This window comes from Podarcis bocagei (genome assembly GCF_964188305.1).
Source record: "Podarcis bocagei genome assembly, chromosome: 14".
Classification (NCBI taxonomy): Eukaryota; Metazoa; Chordata; class Lepidosauria; order Squamata; family Lacertidae; genus Podarcis; species Podarcis bocagei.
The window spans coordinates 55,344,803-55,364,797 of NC_138139.1; the positions used below are offsets into that span (position 1 = coordinate 55,344,803).

At 50.4% G+C, this 19,995-nt stretch overlaps 1 protein-coding gene across 2 annotated transcripts; it reads left to right on the forward strand.

Annotated features, from left to right (window-relative positions):
* Nucleotides 1-4,033: 4,033 nt before the first annotated feature.
* Nucleotides 4,034-19,462, forward strand: CDIP1 (cell death inducing p53 target 1). 2 transcript variants are annotated; one of them, XM_081170289.1, is made up of 5 exons: nucleotides 4,034-4,125; nucleotides 14,704-14,802; nucleotides 15,240-15,386; nucleotides 16,290-16,554; nucleotides 17,842-19,462. In XM_081170289.1, the coding sequence occupies exons 2-5, from the start codon at nucleotides 14,718-14,720 to the stop codon at nucleotides 17,951-17,953; spliced, it is 609 nt and encodes a 202-aa protein (XP_081026415.1). In that variant the 5' UTR covers nucleotides 4,034-4,125; nucleotides 14,704-14,717; the 3' UTR covers nucleotides 17,954-19,462. The 2 variants fall into 2 exon arrangements, with proteins under 2 accessions (XP_081026415.1, XP_081026416.1); XM_081170290.1 differs by lacking the exon at nucleotides 4,034-4,125 and adding an exon at nucleotides 12,014-12,174.
* The last annotated feature ends 533 nt before the right edge of the window (nucleotides 19,463-19,995 follow it).

Genomic DNA, 19,995 nt, shown 5'->3' on the forward strand with positions numbered 1-19,995 from the left:
AGCTGCTGCTCCTGGCAGAGCCAGTAAACCTTTCCCTTAATGTCTTTTTTTTGTTTTAATTATACTTTTCAGGTTTATACATTTCATTAATTTTACAGTCATTTTAACATTTCAAAGCTTGACTTCCTTCCCCCTCTTTCTGCAGTTCCTTAAATTTATTTTTGAATATCTTCTGCATATCCAAATTCATTTAATTTGCTCATTTAATTATCTGCTTTAAATATATACTCTTATGAAACTTCAGGTTGTTACAATAATCCTGCCAGTGTGTTTATCTGTTTGCAATTTATCTGTAAATATTCAATAAACAATTTCCATTCTTTTATTAAAGGTTTGATATCTTGATTTCTTCTTCTTCAGGTAAGTTTTGCCATTTCTGCATATTCCATAAGTTTTTGTATCCATTCTTCCTTTGTTGCAACTTCTGCTTCTTTCCATTTTGGGGCGAGTAGCATTCTTGCTGCTGTAGTCGCATACATGAATAAGTTTCTATACAATTTAGGTAGTTCAGACCCTACAATTCTCAAGAGAAAAGCTTCTGTTTTTTGTTTTGTTTTTTACAAAGGTTATTTTAAACATCCTTTTCAATTCCATTATATATCATTTTCCTTAATGTCTTCGGAACTGTTTGGTTGACGAACTGCTCAGCTTGCAATTGATCAGACCAGAAAACGAGAAATAAAATTAAAATACATACCCAAAGTAAGAATTTAAGAAGAAGCTACTGGATGAGGCAAATGGCAGGATCTGAACACAAGAGCCCTCCCCAAGCCTGTGGTCTCCAGCACTGCTGCCTCTAACTGTGAAGGCGACAGAGGCATCGTGACTAGTAGTAGCCATCGACAGCCCTCTCCTCCATTAATTTGCCCAGTCCTTTAAAAAAAGGATGCAGGTGGCACTGTAGGTAAAACCACAGAGTGTAGGGCTTGCCAATCGGAAGGTCGGCGGTTCGAATCCCCGCAACAGGGTGAGCTCCCGTTGCTCGGTCCCTGCTCCTGCCAACCTAGCAGTTCCAAAGCATGTCAAAGTGCAAGTAGATCAATAGGTACCACTCCGGTGGGAAGGTAAACGGCGTTTCTGTGCGCTGCTCTGGTTCGCCAGAAGCAGCTTAGTCCTGCTGGCCACATGACCCGGAAGCTGTCTGCGGAAAAACGCCGGCTCCAAAGCGCACAACCCCAGAGTCGTACACGACTGGACCTAATGGTCAGGGGTCCCTTCACCTTTTAAAAAGCCATCCAAGTTGGTCATCTCCGCCTCCTGCGGCAGAGAGTTCCACAGACTCAGGAGAGATAAAGAAAGTCCTTCTTAATGCACCGCAGAGTTAAAACTATGGAACTCCCTCCCACATGAGGCAGCCTTTTAAAGATTGGGCAAAATCATGGAGGTGGCTAGTAATGGCTACTAACCAGGATGCAGAGGCGCTGCCCGGCCGGACCCTGGGACAACACAGCTGCTGGTCCTGCAGAGAAGGGCAGCTGGCCTGATCCAGCAGCAGGCTACTCTGATTTTTTTTAAAAAGATTTTTATTGAAGTTTCACAAATTATATAATAACAAACAAGACAATAATACAAACAAACAAAGAAACAAAAACCAAGTATAATTTCAATCCCTTATTTTCTTGCAACTTACTTCCCCGACTTCCTCATACCTCCCCTTTCTGTATTCCAATTTCCAATTATTCATTCAGCAAATCCTCTCCCTTGTTATCCATTTAAATTTTTAGACTTTCTTTTCTTTTTACTTAATCGTTACAGCTAGAAACCACATAATTTCTAAACCCACGTCATTCTAAGATTCAATAATTTTACAATGTTTCTTAAGATAGTCCTTAAATTTCTTCCAATCTTCTTCCGCTGTCTCTCTTCCCTGGTCTCGGATTCTGCCAGTCATCTCTGCCAGTCCCATACAGTCTATCAGCTTCATCTGCCATTCTTCCAAGGTGGGTAGTTCTTGTAACTTCCAATACTTTGCGATGAGTATTCTTGCTGCTGTTGTAGCATACATAAAGAATGTTCTGTCCTTCTTTGGCACCAATTGGCCGGCCATACCCAAGAGAAAAGCCTCTGGTTTCTTCGGGAAGGTATATTTAAATACCTTTTTCAATTCATTATATATCATTTCCCAGAAAGCCTTAATCTTTGGGCATGTCCACCAAAGGTGAAAGAATGTACCTTCAGTCTCTTTGCATTTCCAACATTTATTATCAGACAAGTGGTAAATTTTTGCAAGCTTGACTGGAGTCATGTACCACCTATAAATCATTTTCATAATATTTTCCTTTAAGGCATTACTTGCCGTAAATTTCATACCGGTGGTCCACAATTGTTCCCAGTCAGCAAACATAATGTTATGACCAATATCTTGTGCCCACTTAATCATGGCTGATTTCACAGTTTCATCCTGTGTATTCCATTTCAACAGCAAGTTATACATTTTTGACAAGTTCTTTCTACTCTGATTCTCCTAGGTTGTTAAAGAAACCAACAGCTGCTCCCTCTCAGTTGCTATTCCAGGTGGGGAGGGAATCACAGGATCGCAGACTTGGAAGGGATCCCGGTGATTGACTCTTCCAACCCGGCGCACTGCAGGAGTCTTTTGCCTGAGATGGGTCTCCCTGGAATTGAGAGTCTCTCATGACAATCGATCCCAGCTTTTGCTGCAATTCTGCACTGCAGGGGGTGGAAATGGACCAGATCCTTGGGATCTCTTCCAACTCCTGCAGTTCTGTGAGCAGGCAAGGCAGTCTCAGCACGAGTTAACACCGCAAGAAAGAACTTACCCACACACATCTAGAACGAGGGCGTACGTTTCAATCTTTCTTTCTTTCTTTCTAATTTAAATGCTTTTTTAGAACTAAAAGGCTATAAGAAACATATATATATAATCAAAACAAAAATACAAAAAGAAAATCACCCTATTTGTTCACTGTACATTCTTCTTGAGTTCCCGCCACCCCATCATACATTTACTGCTTATTTTATCTAGTGCACTATTAATCTCCATTTTCTTTTTAATCGTCAATAATATATTCTCTTCTAAATATACATTGTAAGACGGAAGTCATTCAAATCCTGACAAAGACTTTATAGAGACTTTTCAATCTCTTTCTTAGTTTATCCCTGATTTTAATTTTTGAACGTTTAAACAACTGTTTTTAACCTTTTTTCCACCGATGACTTTATTCTTTTCGAAGGGTGCTTTTAAAATTTATTTTATTTATTTATTTTTCAGACAAGCACATATACGTATGTGTATATATATATATATATATATATATTTTTACCTACCACCAAAACACAAACAGTGAAACCCCCCAGGCGGCTGATACGTTAGGTATACAATATTCAATAATATACATAGAATCATAGAATCCTAGAGTTGGAAGAGACCACAAGGGCCATCGAGTCCAACCCCCTGCCAAGCAGGAAACACCATCAGAGCACTCCTGACATAGGGTTGTCAAGCCTCTGCTTAAAGACCTCCAAAGGAGGAGACTCCACCACACTCCTTGGCAGCAAATTCCACATATTCAATAATATACATTTTCAATAATATACCATAACAACATATTCAAATTGACCATATGTACACTTCTATATACCTTAGCACTCCTCCTTCCACAAGGTTTCTTTAACTTTTAACATTTTAATTGTCCCCAATGGAGTAGGTTTGAACAACTTTTTTATTTTATTTTAACAGCAGAGCATTGCATCACTTTGGGGGGTGAACAGGTATTGCACAAACACGCGAGAGGCGCGTCTCCTGCATCAACCTCCGTGATTCCCAGGCTTTTTGCTCGCCGACGCGCAAGTCCGGATCCGGATCGGACCCGCACCTGCCCCCTGGCCACGCCCCCTGCCGGCCGGTCACGCCCCTCCGCCGCGGAGGTCTCCTCTCGGCTCTCGGGAGGACCCTGCGCGACTGCCGCGCGGTGCATGCTGGGGGTTGTAGTTTGCGCCCCCCCCGCCCCCCGGTCGCAGAACTACAACTCCCATCGGCCCCCGCGCCGCCCTTGCCGAGAGGAGGAGCGGGGGGGGGAGGAAACAGCTGGTGCAACGGCGGCGGCGGCGGCGGCGACAGGAGCTTCGTGCGTCGGAGGGCAGCAGGCGAGCGCAGAGACCCAGGTGCGGATGCCAACGTGGCTGAGCAGCCCCGGAGGGGGAGGCAGGGGCGGGTTGGCGAGCCGGCTGGCCCCGGTGGGGGGGAGGCCCACCGCGAGGAAACCCCCCGCCAGGCCCTGGGGAGGGGGCTCCCGCGTCCCCTTGCCCAGGGGTGCCAGCCTGGTGCCAGAGGGGGGCACCAAGGGGCTGGCGGCCTGCCTTGGAGGCTCGGAGGTAGACTGCTCCTGCGCGGGGAGGCTCTGCCCTCCCTTCTGCCAGGAGGCTGAGCCCCCCTCGCTCCGCGCTGCCCGGATTTCGGGCGAGAGACTTATAATAATAATAATAATAATAATAATAATAATAATAATAATAATAATAATAATACAGTGGTACCTCGGGTTACGGAGGCTTCAGGTTACAGACTCCGCTAACCCAGAAATAGTGCTTCAGGTTAAGAACTTTGCTTCAGGATGAGAACAGAAATCGTGCTCCGGTGGCAGCGGGAGGCCCCATTAGCTAAAGTGGTGCCTCAGGTTAAGAACAGTTTCAGGTTAAGAACGGACCTCCGGAACGAATTAAGTACTTAACCCGAGGTACCACCGTAATAATAATTTATTATTTATACCCCACCCATCTGGCTGGGTTACCCCAGCCACTCTGGGTGGCTTCCAACAAAACACCAAAATAACCTATTCAACATTAAAATCTTCCCTAAACAGGGCTGCCTTCAGATGTCTTCTAAAAGTCTGGTAGTTGTTCTTCTCTTTGGCATCTGATGGGAGGGTGTTCCACAGGGAAGGCGCCACTACCGAGAAGGCCCTCTGCCTGGTTCCCTGTATCTTTGCTTTTCACAGGGAGGGAACCGCCAGAAGGCCCTCGGTGCTGGACCTCAGTGTCCGGGCAGAACAATGGGGGTGGAGACACTCCTTCAGGTATACTGGGCAGAGGCCATTTAGGGCTTTGAAGGTCAACGCCAACACTTTGAATTGTGCTCAGAAACTTCCAGGGAGCCAATGTAGGTCTTTCAAGACCGGTGTTATGTGGTCTTGCCAGCCGCTCCCAGTCACCAGTCTGGCTGCTGCATTCTGGATTAGTTGCAGTTTCCGAGTCACCTTCAAAGGTAGTCCCATGTAGAGCGCATTGGAGTAGTCCAAGCGGGAGATAACTAGAGCATGCACCACTCCGGCGAGACGGTCTGCAGGCAGGTAGGGTCTCATCCTGCGTACCAGATGGAGCTTCATCTTCTGCCAGCTGGGGCCGTTGGCATGCATGACAGGTGTTTGCCTGTCTGGAATCTCTCTAGGTCAGTCTTTCTCAATCTCAGATCCCCAGATGTTTTGGGACTACAACTCCCATCATCCCTGCTAGCAAGGCCAGAGCTCAGGGATGAAGGGAGTTGTAGTCCAACAACATCTGGGGACCTGAGGTTGAGAAACACTGCTCTAGGTGCTTCTGTGATGAAGCCTGTGTAAAGACCCCCGCGTAAATTAATCTTGTGCTTGTTAGCCCTGCACCTAATTGCTTAGCAAAACCTGCTTTTAATTGTTTATGAGAAGGGGAAATGTTGGTCTCTGCATACACCCCCCCCCCCATATATATAATTTTTACACATCGCTTGGGAAGACAGGTAAACTAATGCCAGTTTCCTGGAAGAAGCAAAGATCACTAGTGTCAAAGCAATTATTCTTCAACATCAACTTTGTTGGACTGGTGATGTTGTTCACGTGCCAGATTATTGTCTTCCTAAGCAACTACTCTGTTCCGAACTTAAAAATGGAAAGCGTAATGCTGGTGGTCAACAAAAGAGGTTTAAAGACTGTCTCAAGGCAAATCTTAAAAAATGAAGTATAAACACCAGTAATTGGGAAACCCTTGCCTGCGAGTGCTCCGATTGGAGAGCAGGCTTTTCCAAAGGTGTCCTGGGCTTTGAAGACACTCGAACGCAGGACGCAAGGGATCACCTCCCCTGGAAACCTATGTCCCCACTGTGGAAGGACATGTGGATCCAGAATTGGCCTCCACAGTCATTTACAGACTCATTGTTAAAACCGTGTTTATGGAAGACAATCTTACTTGGCTACGAGGGATCGCCAAAGAAGAAGAAGATATTTATGGAGCGTCATGTCTGCTGCAGAGAAGACCCCCCACAACATTTAATTATTTAAGCCTCTCTCCTTAATGGTCTTTCTCTCCCCCCACCCTTAAAAAAAACCCTTCAAAGGCTCTTTTCCTTCTCTTCTGACTTTTTGAAATTTGATCTCCCTCGCCACAAGGTCCTTGGAGGAAGGAAGGGAAGGGCACTCATGGGACAAACAGAAGCAAATAGCCAATGATCTTCTAGTGTGTCAAATCAGTTCTCAGCTGTAGAGTATGTAGGAATAAAGGGAGTGTCGCAGAGCATGGGCAGAGTGCCTTCCCAGCATTTCCACTAGGTGACTTCTCGGCGTCTGGCGCAGGTGTTGCCAGTTTGCTGCTTTGCCTGGGCGCTGCCTGCTTCCGGAACAAGGCGCTTAAGGCAGGCTTGCCTCGGTTTTTGCAGAAATCGCTACTGGACGACTGTTGTTATGAAAGCAAAGGATGTGCTTCAGAGAGCACCATCCGCTGGTGGTTGTGAATAGAAGCTGGAGGGGAGGAAAGAAAAGGAAGGCCGATCGCATGGGTAGGCAAAGTAAGGCCCGGGGGCCAGATCCGGCCCAAGCGCCTCCTAAATCCGGCCCACGGACAATCCGGGAATCAGCATGTTTTTGCATTAGTAGAATGTGTCGTTTTATTTAAAATGCATCTCCGGATTATTTGTGGGGCATAGGAATTCGTTCATTTTTTCTTCTTCCAAAATAGAGTCCGGCCCCCCACAAGGTCTGAGGGACAGTGGACCGGCCCCCGGCTGAAAAAGTTTGCTGACCGCTGGCCTATCGCATTGGTTCTGCCAGGGACGGGGGCTGAGTTGTGGTGGCCCCTGAGTATGCGAGGGGTGTGCCCTGCTGCACGGATTGGCAAATGACTCAAAGGGCACAGCTGGAGATGGGAAAGCGTTTAGGATGTGAGTCTGCGTGCACATTGCCTGGTGCTGATTCTGCCCCATCTGAAGGTGCAAGTCTCTGGGGTGAGCCCATCTGCCCTGCTGGAGGGGAAAGAGGGGAGAGCTGGGAACCAGCCTGTGATGGAGGAAAGCATGTTGGGGAAGAGAAGGCTTGAAGGGAAGGGGCTGTTCTCCCTCTGGCCCCCTACCCAAGCCTCACTTGCTTATCATAGGATTGTAGAGTTGGAAGGGACCCCAGGGGTCATCTAGGCCAACCCCCTGCAGTGCAGGAATCTCAGCTAAAGCGTCCCTGACAGGCGACCGTCCAACTTCCAATGAATGAGAGTCCGCAACCTCCAAGGGAGACCCTTCCACTGTCAAACTGCTCTTACTGTCAGAAGGTTCTTCCTGATGTTGAGTCCGAATCTCCTCCCTTGTAACTTGAAGCTATGGGTTCGAATCCTACCCCCCCCCCCAAAGCAGCAGAAAACAAGCTGGCTCCATCTTTTTTAAAAAAATATACATATGTTGAAACTTATTCCAACTAATAGATATATATACCCATTAAAAAGTATATTTTTATAATATACTGAGATAAAGCAGCTACTTCAGCTAAAAAAGAGCAAACTCAGAAGGAAGAAAATACACGAAAAGGAGAAATCTAAGGAAGGAGAGAACAAGAGAGAAGGAAAAGAAAGGAAAAAACTAAAACTATAGAATAAAAGGACTGTCTTCTCTTTGCAGCTACATGTGATATTCACTCTTTAAAATCCAACCATTCTAACTTCTATAAGCCAGTATTTTTTAGGTCTTCAAACCCAGATATTACAACTTCGTTTTCTTTCTTGCAAAAGGGCCATAAGAAGTTTCAGATCCTTAACAAATGTTAGTAATGGTTTTTTCTGCAATTAAACATGTCAGCTTAGCCGTCTCAATTAAGTCCCATAATTTTATCAGCCATTCTTCCATCGTGTGCAAGGCTGTGTCTTTCCACCTCCTTCTTCCATGGGACAGCCCTTCAGAAGATGGCTCTCATCTCTTCTCCAGGCTAAACATCCCAGGCTCCTTCAACCGTTCCTCATCAGGCTTGGGTTCCCAGACCTTGTAACATCTTGGTTGCCCTCCTCTGCTCCCCTTCCAGCTTGTAAGTATCCTTCTTCAACTGGGGTGCTCAGAACTAGAACCAGGACTCCAGGTGGGCTCTGACCAAGGCAGAACTGAGTGGGACTATCGCTTCCCTTGATCTGGACATTAGGCTTTTGTTGAGTTGTGGTCAGCTTGGGGTCTGCTAAGACTCCTGGTTCCTTTTCACATGCACAAGCCAGGTGTCCCTTCTCCCCCTACTTATAGGGACGCCCTCAGAAGCTCCTTTAGTCAGACCCCCCCCCGCCTTCTCCCTCTTGCAGCTGATCTTTGAGATGGGTGTGTGAAAGAGCCGCCCTGTTCTCACAACTCGAGTGTCACCGATCTCAGGTTCCTCAGCTCGCAGGCACCTTGGAGTCCGTTTCAGGCTCGTATTTCTCATCTTGAATGTTTCTTCTGGAACCTGGCGGATGGTAACAGATATAACTTTGCAGCTGCAAGCAGCATTTTCACTCCTGGCTGGTCCGAGTGAACTCTTTCCTGTCTGCCCTTTCATAGCCAAAGCCCCTGCAATTTCGCTTTCCATTCGTCCCACGTTTGCTGCTTTTACCAAGTGTTGGGTCGGCGCCAGGGGCTCTTGCTTCTGGGGCACAATCTCGATCTTTCCTGTCTTACGTGGAAGAAGCTGGTGGCAGTTGTGTGTCTTAAGGCAGTCCTCAGGCTATAACCAGCAAGAGACACCAACTGCAGCCTGGCGGTCAGAGACCCCATACACTATTCTGGGCATATATATTTTGAGCTCCACAAATGAAAGGGGCTCGCTTTTGGTTACCCCACACATACTTCATCCCCGCAGTGCAGGGGTGGAGCTGCTTTTGTTAAGTAACCGAGAGTCAGAAATGCTTGCAGATCTGCTGCAAAGGACCTGGCTGAGCCAGATTCCTGCCCACTCCTGGCCTGAGGGGGCACACTCAACGGGCGGAAGTGTTGTGGCTTTGCAGCTTTCTTCCTCCTACCCCAGTGAGATGCTGTCGGTGGCAGCGGAGGCCATGCCACTCGGCGGCTGCCTCTGGGCCTCTTCCGCTGCCACCTGCCAGGCCCAGAGGAGTTGACTGTTTACTCTGGCAAGCTCTGTTTGTATTCCTTGAGGCGCCCACAGCCCATGTGGGGAACTGGCAAAAGGCAGCCTTGGCAGGGACTGTCTCCATGCAGAGCCCGTTCGGCCTCGGAGCCTCTGGCAGGTGGGCGAATGTGGGGCTTCCATGAGGACAAGAATCTCCCTCAAGAAAGATCTTTGGGAGGGCTCAAGGCTGAAAAGACTGCTGGGGGCGGAGGCCTTATTTTGCAGCTCTGTTTGAAGCAGCCCCCCTGCTTTTTAAGTTTGTTTCTGAGGATTTTGAAAGGAGAGGGTGCTGTGCTGCCTCAAACAGCGCAGTCAGATGTTTCCCCAAGTGTTTCCCGGTCTCTGAATTTGGCAGGTGGGCAGGGATCCTGTAAATCATGTGACATAATGATGTCACAAGATGAACAGGTGAATTTGCCCAGTCCGCTTGTCAAAACTGTCTCATGTGGAGGGTGCAGGGCGGAATACTTTCATTTATTTACTTATTCACATGATACCCTTGAAATTTTCCTCCAGACATGTGCCAGGTTCTTCCCAGCACTGTGGAAACCTGTTTGTTTGCATTTAAACTACGTATGAGCTGCACTTTCGTATCACAAGATGCCAGAATGTGGAGTGAAAATCATGGAACTTCTGGGGGGGCCCCTCCTGGCTGATGGGGCGGCCTGCCCCAAAGGGCCCCCTCCCTCCTCCTTGCCCCTGGACCAGCGGCCAGTTTTTGCTTAGGCCACTTGGAAGACCTGGGCTGGATCTCTTGCACGGCTGCCCCGGCTCCACTCCAGCTGCTTGCGAGGAGTCTGGCAAGTGCTGTGCGATGCAGGAGATAACTTGGGATTCAGGGCCTGCTTGCTGCAGGATGGTCTCCATGGCGCTCGGCTGCTGGCAGAGGAGCCTAAAGGCTCCTGGCGTTTGGCGAGGTTTTTGGCTCCCGTCCGGCAGCAGAAATCCTGGGAGCCTCTCTGCACAAAGAGGGGCTTTGTTCCGGGCACTGGAAACGGCACCGCAGTCCAAGGCGGCTCTTGGTGTGTTTAGGTCCAGCAGTTTTAAAAAACAGTCCATCTCGGGCTGCAGGCAGTCCTGTAGGAGAACCTCCCTCCACTTCCCTGAATCGTTTCCTTAATGGAAGCTGCAACAAGGAAGTTCAGGTATTTGTTGTTGGTAGAATCAGAGTTGGAAGGGACTGTGAGGGTCATCTACAGGGCCGTCTTTAGCAGATGCGGTGCTGGGGTGCAAATATCCGCTCAGCGCCCCCAAATTACCATGGATGGGGGGGCGAAGCTGAGCACTGCCAGCCATCGGGGAGGGGGGTGCAACTCTCCCCCATGCCGCTGCAGGAGAGCAATCCCCACAGAGGCTTGGGAGGGAAGCTGTGTGCCCGCCGGCCATATGGTTGATGGGGCGCAGCTGGCGGGCATGCAGGGAAAGGGGAGGCCACCAGCAAAGCCGTGCAGCTCCCCCACTCGCTGGGGTGCCCCTGAGAGGCCGGTGCCCTGGCGTTATGCACCACTAAGCCGTATGGGAAAGACGGTTCTGGATCTAGTCCAACCCCCTGCAATGCAAAAATATGCAATGCAAACCCACAACCCTGAGATTAAGAGTCTCCTGCTCTACCCTAATAAAGTGGACGCTCGGGTTGCGAACGTGATCCGTGCGGGATGCACATTCACAACCTGCAGTGTTCACAACCTGCAGCAACGTATCTGCGCATGTGCGTGTTGCGATTCAGTGCTTCTGCGCATGTGCAAAGCGCGATTTGCCGCTTCTGCACACGTGCGACCACCGAAACCTGGAAGTAATCCGTTCCAGTACTTCCGGGTTTTGGCGGTCCATAACCTGAAAAAATGCAACCTGAAGCATCTGTAACCCAAGGTATGACTGTACAGTACAGTGGTACCTCGGGTTAAGTACTTAATCCGTTCTGGAGGTCTGTTCTTAACCTGAAGCACCACTTTAGCTAATGGGGCCTCCTGCTGCCGCCGCGCCACCAGAGCACGATTTCTGTTCTCATCCTGAAGCAAAGTTCTTAACCCAAGGTAATATTTCTGGGTTAGCGGAGTCTGTAACCTGAAGCGTCTGTAACCTGAAGTGTATGTAACCTGAAGTGTATGTAACTCGAGGTACCACTGTATGTTGTAGCATATTTATTCATATTTCCCCTTTCCCCTAACAGGGAGTCAATGTGGCTTATAGATACAAAGAGGAACAGCTCAAAGCATGGGGGGTGAGGTGTCATTAAAAAACAATTAAACATAGCTAGAATTAAAACCGTAGGTCGATATAGAGGATCTATTAAAACTAATTACAATAGCAACGGCACGGTGCCAGCCCTTTCCTTAACAGCCATCAGCTCCCCAAAGCCTTCCCCTGCTGGAGGAAGGAGCGCAAGGAGAGAGGCAGAACTTTGGGTCTTCTTTTGCCAGGGATCCAGCAGAAAAGCAGGCGGAGAAACTGGAGCCGCGAAGCCCTGGCTCTCCCCTGCCTGGTTGGTTCCCAGCAAGGCTGGCCTGCTTTCCTGGCTGCATCACGTGGCGCCGCTGAGATCACGCAGTGGAAGGAGCCGCGCTTGTGGCCAGTGACCCTCTGGCTGCCCTTCTGCGGCTGCCGGGCCTTGTGCAGCGGAGGGGGGGGGGCAGGGGGCCCTTCTCTGACTCCGGCTGACCAGGCCGGGAGAGAGCCTGGCCTCTCCATCTCCGGATCGGCCAGCGCATCCTCCCTGTGTGCACCAGCCCTGCATCTGCAGCTCTTGGGGGGGGGGAAGCATCCCAGTGTTTTCAGGAGGCGCCTCTTCGTGGCCGACTTGTGGCTGGGAGCTGAGCCCCGGATGCGGCAGAGGGCAGGATTCCAGCAGGTTTGTCTCACGGCAGCTGCTCACGGTTGCCTTGCTCCTCTGAGCTGGACAGAGGAGGCTGTCGTGGCTGGGCAAAGGTGGGATGCTGCAGATGGGATGGTTACCGGACTTTTAGAAGGCATCTGAAGGCAGCCCTGTTTAGGGAAGCTTCTAATGTTTAATAGATTATTGTATTTTAATATTCTGTTGGATGCTGCCCAGAGTGGCTGGGGAGACCCAGCCAGATGGGCGGGGTATAAATAATACATCATTATTATTGTTGTTGTTGTTGTTGTTGTTGTTGTTGTTGTTATTGTTATTATTATTATTATTTATTTCTGGGATCCTCTCGCCTTGGAAGGAGCCCTTTTTGGGGCACCGCTGGGTTTTCAGCGTGGTCCAGATGTGTACACAGGAAGCTTTGAGGATGATGCTTGGGCTATCTGAGTCGTGGCCATAGCTGTCAACTTTTCCCTTTATTTGCGAGGAATCCTATTTGGAATAAGGGAATTTCCCTTTCAAAAAGGGAAACGTTGATAGCTAGGGTCGTGACTACTGGTCAAGAAAGGCCGCTCTCTGCAATCAGTGGCTGGAGGGTTTTTGTGTTTTGCTGTGATTGTGGGTTTCTCTTTCCGGCCGCTGCTCTCTGTCCTGGGCGCAGGGCAGGGCAGGAGGCAGCCGCAACTGGATCCTGGATCCTGGCACCTGAGCCTGGGAAACGAAACCAAGTTGTGCAGGTCATTGGGTGGCAACTGCCTCTCCCCAAGGGGGTCGGGCTCCTTATACCACCACCCTGGGCCAGTCTCCCCCACCCCCAAGCCTCTGTTTTATTATAACTTCTAAAGTGAGATGTGGGGACAGTAGATCCCACTGTAAAATGTGTCAGTGGGAACTCTAGCAAAAAGCCTGAGTCTTGTTTTGTTTTTTAAAGCAGTGTTAATTTGGGGAGGGGTGTTCAGGATGGTGGGGGGCTAGGCATATGGGACCCCCCTGCCTATTGATATCCATCAGGAGCCTGCACTGTACTTTTAAAGGCAAGGCTTGTTTGGACAGGCTGAGAAAGTTGATGCAAATTTTCATCTGTTTTACTATTTTAGCTTTTTGTATGCTTTAATCCGTTCCCTTTTTATTTGTCTCCCCCCCCCCTTTTGTAAACCACGCTGAGGTTTGTTTGTTTACAGTCAAGCAGTCTATAAATGTTATAAAATAAATAAATATGCGGGGCAGGGGGTGGGGGCAGGCTTCATAGTCACAGGGAAGGCAGAGCAATTGCTCTTTGCCCTCCCTCCCTCCCTGCAGACGTCTCTGCCCTTTTCTGAGGCTGACCCAGGACCGGGAATCGGGCCCCTTGACTCCCAGGACACACCACCCGCCTGGTTCTGCCTGTGGGACTGATTTTCCTCGCTCGCCCCCGCATGGCATGGTTGCAGCATCCCACCCGCCAACCCCTGTCCTACCTCTCTGTCACTGTGCAGTTCTGGCCCCCTCACCCCCAAAATGGGTCTGGTAGAACTTGAGAAGGTTCAGAGAAGGGCACCCAAGAGGACCAACAGGCGTGGAGCGACTTCCCGGGGGAAAAAGGCTGCGGGGTTTGGGACCTTTTAGTTTAGAGAAAAGGCAAGTCACGGGCAACAGGGCAGAAGTTTAAAAAATGATGGACTGTGTGGATAGAGAAAAGTTTTTCTCCTTCTCTCAAAAACCCAGAACTTGTGTTTGTTTTTTCAAAAAAAAAATCATTTTATAACACAAATAAACAATACAAACAGAAATACAAACAATACAAACAAACTCTTGTCTTATCCTTATTTTTTCTAAACATTGTTAGGTGAGCTTTCCCAAGTCCCCCCTGTCTGATTTTCATTTTACCTGATCTTTAGCAGTTTCATATATCATAATTTTTAACCATTTTTTAAATCACACTTTTACCATAAAAATCTTCACATTTTATCCCTTACAAATAATACTATTTTAAAATACACTATCTTCTACTTCTAACCCTACAGCCTATATCCACTTCCAAAGCTATTCTAAGATTTAAATATTAACATATTTTTTTCAAATATTCTTTAAACTTCTTCCAGTCTTCTTCCACCGTCTCTTCTCTCTGGTCTTGGAGTCTCCCGGTCAGTTCGGCAAGTTCCATATAGTCCATCATCTTCACCTAAAACCCCAGAACTTGTGGCCACCCAGTGAAGCTGATGGCTGGGAGATTCATGAGAAACAAAATAAAGTCCTCCTCCTCGCAGCACATAGTTAACCTATGGAACTCGCTGCCACAAGAGGCAGTGACAGCCACCACCTTGGATGGCTGTAAAAGAGGATGAGGCAAATTCATGGGAAAGAGGCCTGTCGGAGGTGTGCAAGAGCCCCAATGGCTTTGCTGGCAGTGCTGCTTCTGAATGCCAGCAGCTGGGAATTGCAGGTGTGGCGTGTGTGGCTCTGGTGCTTTTGGGCCTCCCATTGGGGCCTGTTTGGCCACTGCGAGGACAGGATGTGGGGTCAGGATGAACCAGTCTTCTTATGTCCACTCTCTCTCTCTTTTTCCTCCAGGCCAGCCGTAAAGCATGTCGAGTGACCCACCTCCACCCTACCCGGGGGGACCCTCTGCCCCACTCATAGAAGAGAAGGATGGCTACCCTTTCCCAGCAGGTAAGGGCATGGGGAGGGAGAAGAGTGGGGAGCGCTGCTTAGGCCAAGAATCGCCTCCCCTTCTGCGTCCAGAGAGGAGCTTCCTGGAGACTTTCTTCGACATCCTCCGGAGGCTGCTGGAAAGTTTTGGGTGGTCTTGTCCAGCTGAGATTGAGCCGGGGGTGGGGGGTAGGGGGGCTGGTCCTTGCAGGTCACACCCCGCAGTCTGCAGACAGATGCAGACAGACCCCGCAGATGCAGACAGTCCCCTTTCTATTAATTAATTTTGGATTGATTTTCCCTTGTGTCGAAATACACACAGTTGCAAAACATTTTGCTTCGTATAAGCGTATCAACATAAAAACAAAATTTTAAACTGGTTCTCGAGGAGATATGGTCATGATTACATGGCAGGTTGAGCAGCCTGCCACTCTTTTGACAGCCTTGTCCCCCTGCAGGCGGAGTCTCGCCCACAATGGTGCAGCCGCAAGGAGCCCCGCAGCCCCCGATGGACATGGGACCCCCGCCGTACGAACCTCCACCGCAGCCAGGGTTCATCCCCCCACACATGGGCACCGACGGCTCAGTGCCCTACATGCCACCTGGTGAGTTGAGGGTGTGTGTGCAGGAGAACGATCCCTTGATGGGGGTGTGTGTGAGGCTGTGTGTGTCCTGCCATCTCAGGAGTGCCTGGTGGCCAGGAGGGCAAGGATGCCAAGGAGTGCGGGGAGGCACCAGCTGGGGGACCCCCAAAGGCAGAAGGCTCAGAGGCCGGGGATTGGTGGCGGGATGACAGCCACCAATCAGAGGGAGAAGAGGAAGCAAGAAGTGTCGGAAACAGAAGAGGCAACAGGGTTTAGTGAGCGGGAAGAGGCTGGGGCAGAGAGCAGTCCAGACTCAGAGGCAACAGCAGAGGCGGGAGAGGAGCGGCCAAGGGGCAGAGAGGAATCAGGCTGCTGAAGAATCCAGTGAGCCCCTCCTGCTACAACCAGCTCCCCTCCCTGCTGGTCTCCAAGAACACACAGAGAAATGAAAAGAGAAGAGCAGAGATTGGTTATGTGCAGGCGCAGTCTCCGATTACTTGGGGGGGAAACCTGGAGAGGAGGGGAGTTGGGCAGCAGTGGGAAGGCGGAGACCTTCAGTCTTTGCCACTTCCTCATAGGAGCAAGGCCGACTGGGAAGAGTTGCTGTGCCCACTAGGCTTGCGCTGCTTTGGTTTCCTTGAATAAAGCGTTGTGTATTTCTGTCCGTTCCCTGACTCAGGCTCCTGACAGCAAGGCAGCTCCATCCAGAATGGCAGAGAAGGGAGTCTGCTGTTGACTGCAGGGTTCTTCCTTTTGAGCAAAGGCCCTAGGTGTCCTGTTTGGAGTTGCAGGGAGGCGGACGGCTATGCTGGCACGGGTCCTGTGCCCATCTGGGAGCAAGGGGTGCCCATGCCCGGGGGGAGGCAGGCAGCGAGAGGGTCTCTCTTTTTTTAAGTGCCCCCCTTTTGTGTGCTTTCCTTCCAGGAGGCTACTACATGCCCCCAGGACCACACCCCCCCATGGGCTACTACCCTCCGGCCGGCCCCTACGCCCCTGCGGGGGGCCAGACAGCCACGGTGCTGGTGCCCTCGGGGGCCGCGGCCACCGTGACAGTCCTGCAGGGTGAGATCTTCCAGGCCGCCCCCGTCCCGACCGTCTGCCCGCACTGCCAGCAGGCCATCACCACCAAGATCTCGCACGAGATTGGACTCATGAACTTCCTGCTGGGGTTCTTCTGCTGCTTTGTGGGGTAAGTGAGGGAGGCAGGCGGGCGGGCAGGCAGGGGCTGGGTCTCATCCTGCGGCTCCTTCTCGCTCACTTGCAGTTCTACGTCGCTTTCCAGAGTGGCTTACAAACAGCAAATAACAGAACATCGCAGGTACCACATAAATCATACAGCATAATTAACAAATCCTCAGCCACACAGTTATCATGTGTATGACACTATTAGCAAAACCAGCAACTAAAGAATAAGGTAGGCACTATGAAGTTCGCCCACCCACCTCCATGACTCATAATCTTTCGCTTTATCCAGCAGTTCCCAATTAGCTAAGTATTGCAGAACAAGGTGTATGAACAAGGTGGTCACATTAGCGTTTAAAGCCCTAACTGACTCAGGCCCCAAATACCTGAAGACCCGCTCCTTCCTCACAGACCCTCTCAGGTGCCAGATGGGCAGAGGGGGCCCTCTTGGTACTTCCTCCACCCTCCGTGGCCCCCGCTGAGCTGTGGGACTTTCTCCCTGCAGAGGCGCACCTGGTGCCTTCAAGGTACAGGTATTCTTACATGCTGAAGTCGCTCCTCTTTCCGCCCTTTGACACGAGATACCCATATATTTCAGGAGCCACCCTATTCTTGCGACTGCAATTTGTTTTACACCGTTCTAATTGTGATCTTCAGTTCTGGTCACCTGCCCTGGGCGAAACAATTAAATTAATAATAAAAGGAATGTATTAGGATAATTATTGTTAACATCAGCTGACCATGTTTTTGTTTTCTCTCCCCGCCCCCCCCCCCAATAAATTTGCAAATGAAGAATGGGGGGAAGGCAGTTGTGATGCCACTGCTTGTAGGTGTTTGATCTGGCTGAAATGGGAGAAGGCTGTGAGAGTTTGCAATAAGCTCATCATCTGCCTTCTGTGCCAACTTTTAAATGCCTGCTGAAATCTTATCTATTCCTCTAGGCCTGGGCAGGCCATTAAGAACACACCCTCCCACAATGGTCTACTGCTGCCTGGTTTTACTTTTGCTTTCAACGTGCTTCTATTTTTTAGGATTTTACTGTATGATATTATGGCTCTTGCATTGTTGTCAACCGCTGTGATGTATTTCTCTGACACAGCGGTATAGATATATTTTTATTAATGAGTTTTCCTGCTGGGGTCTGGCTAGCTCCTGCTCTCTGCAGGAGCATGGAAATGGGGCGTTTGGCTTGGGTTTTGACCGGGCGAGGAGGTGGGTGCGCCATTGGCGCTGCTTGGGGTTTCCCAGCCTGCCTGTTGGCCTCACGGTGGGCGCCTCCTCTCCCCCCTTCCAGGTGCGACTTGGGCTGCTGCCTGATCCCCTGCCTGATAGACGAGTTCAAGGACGTGACGCACACCTGCCCCAACTGCAAGGCCTACATCTACACGTACAAGCGCATGTGCTAGCAGTGCCCCCTGGGCCAGGAGATGTCCACTCCCCTCCTCGCGCCACTGGCCCGACTCACCTGTGCCCAACGCTCCCCCTGCTTGTCTCTTTCCCCCTCCCTCCTGCGCAGAGAGCTTTGAAGGCCTCAGGACCGCAGGGTCCCTGGGGAAGCTGCAGGGCGGGCGCCACAACCGCCAGGCGGGCAAGCCGTGGCCGGCCTCTTTTGCCCCCCTCCCCTCTCTATGTGCATGTGGGGGCTCCCTGCCTCCAGCACCTCTCGGTTAGGATCTGGCCGCATGATTCCCACGGGCATCTTGTTGGCCAGTGAGACCAGGATGCTGGACTAGAGGGGCCACGGGCTGTCCTTACGCGCGAGGAAACCTCATCCCTGTGGGGCACCTCCCTGGGAGGGTGAGGAAGGGGGCCAGGCCTGGCATGGTTGCTTTCTTGACCTCTCCTTGGAGTGGCAGGCAAGGTGGTGCAGACCTCCATTGTCCCCACAGGCGCGGCATGAATCATGGGGCATGTTGGGTGGTTTTCTTTTAAAGCAAAACCTCGGCCGTTGTGCTTGGGGGGCTGCTGCTGCCCCCCACTTTTCCTTTTGCACCCTGCCAAAAGCTGCTCTACTTCTTTGGTCTGGGGCGGCAGAGGAGAGGGCAACAGGAGCCAGGGTGCCTCCTGCCTGCTGCTGCGTGCCAGGCTCAGGGGCAGCTGGGGGGAGGGCAGAGGCCGGCTTGGGCCCCTGAGGAAGTAGTCCCTTCCTCTCCTCATTCCCCCGTGAGCTTCGCTGCCTCCGCAAGGCTCTTCTGCACCCCTTGCCCAGCTCCCTTCCCCGTCATTGGTGGTGGGGGGCTGTGCCCTGGGCCATGTCCTTACGCCAGTCTTCTTTGCCTCTCCTTGGCATATCGAGGCCAAGAGGCGGCCCGGGAGGCCCCCGTATCCAGACCCCTCTCCCCACATGTAAATACCTTGTTCTAATCGGAGTCTGCTTGTCCGAGTTCTGTTCTGTGATGTGGTTTGTTTTCCCCCGTTTGTATTAAAGCTCTTAACTGTGACTTAACAGAAATGTGAAGGCCCTGTGCACACCTCCGTCCCCCCCACCCCCTTGGTTTTGCACTAATTCCTCCAGAAAAGCCACGGCGTTGCATGGGTGAGCAACAGGACAAAGCAGGGCCAAGAGGGCTCGTCCTGAGATTCCACACAGAGGGGGCTCGTCCATTGCCAAATGCTCCGTTTCGATGGCGGGTATCACCTTAGTTTGGCATGTGCCCCGCCTTCCTGATGCTGTGGCCTCCCATCCCCTTAAGACACAAGTCCACGCCCTCTGGCGTCCTGCCCTGGGTGCATCGTCCGTCCCAAGGGCTGCTGCATAGGAAGACATGAGGAATGCAAAAAGGCTCTTGGCTCTGAACACTACGGATGCATCTGTGAAGTATTTTGACCCAGCAGGGAGTTTCATGCTCTTTCTCAGAGGCAACCTGTTGATGCTTTTCCATGTTTCTATATAATTAAAATACAGACCCACAAGACTTTCTGTGTTTTTGTGTGAGAGACCGCTTGTGATTACAGGTGGGGCACCAGGCAGAGGTCATTGGGTGGGTATACTTCCTGGTTTTAGCAGGAAGAACGAGACACGAGATGTATTTGGCGGAGGTGGGGAGGGAAAGGAAGGCAAGCTGGACCCCCCTCGGGCCTTCCCTGGGCCACACTGACCATTCCCAAGAAACACAGAGAGAGGGAGGCTCCCTCTTCTCCCCTGTATGCGCCAATGCACATGCACAAGCATGAGATCGCACTTCTGAGTGTACCTGCAACCAGACACGAATGTGCTTGCATACATGCTGGAGAAGGTTCTGCCTGCTTTTGGAAGATAAGAATCTGCCTTAGACTAAATAAAAAAAATTCCTTCCAGTAGCACCTTAGAGACCAACTAAGTTTGTTACTGGTATGAGCTTCCGTGTGCATGCACACTTCTTCAGAAAGCTCATACCAATAACAAACTTAGTTGGTCTCTAAGGTGCTACTGGAAGGAATTTTTTTTATTTTGTTTCGACTACAGCAG

Excerpts from the sequence above, each read along its gene's own strand:
- CDIP1 (XM_081170289.1), top strand. The coding sequence starts at position 14,718 with ATGTCGAGTGACCCACCTCCACCCTACCCGGGGGGACCCTCTGCCCCA. Across the intron at positions 15,387-16,289 it reads AGTGCCCTACATGCCACCTG|GAGGCTACTACATGCCCCCA; the intron begins GTGAGTTGAGGG and ends CTTTCCTTCCAG. Across the intron at positions 16,555-17,841 it reads TTCTTCTGCTGCTTTGTGGG|GTGCGACTTGGGCTGCTGCC; the intron begins GTAAGTGAGGGA and ends CCCCCCTTCCAG.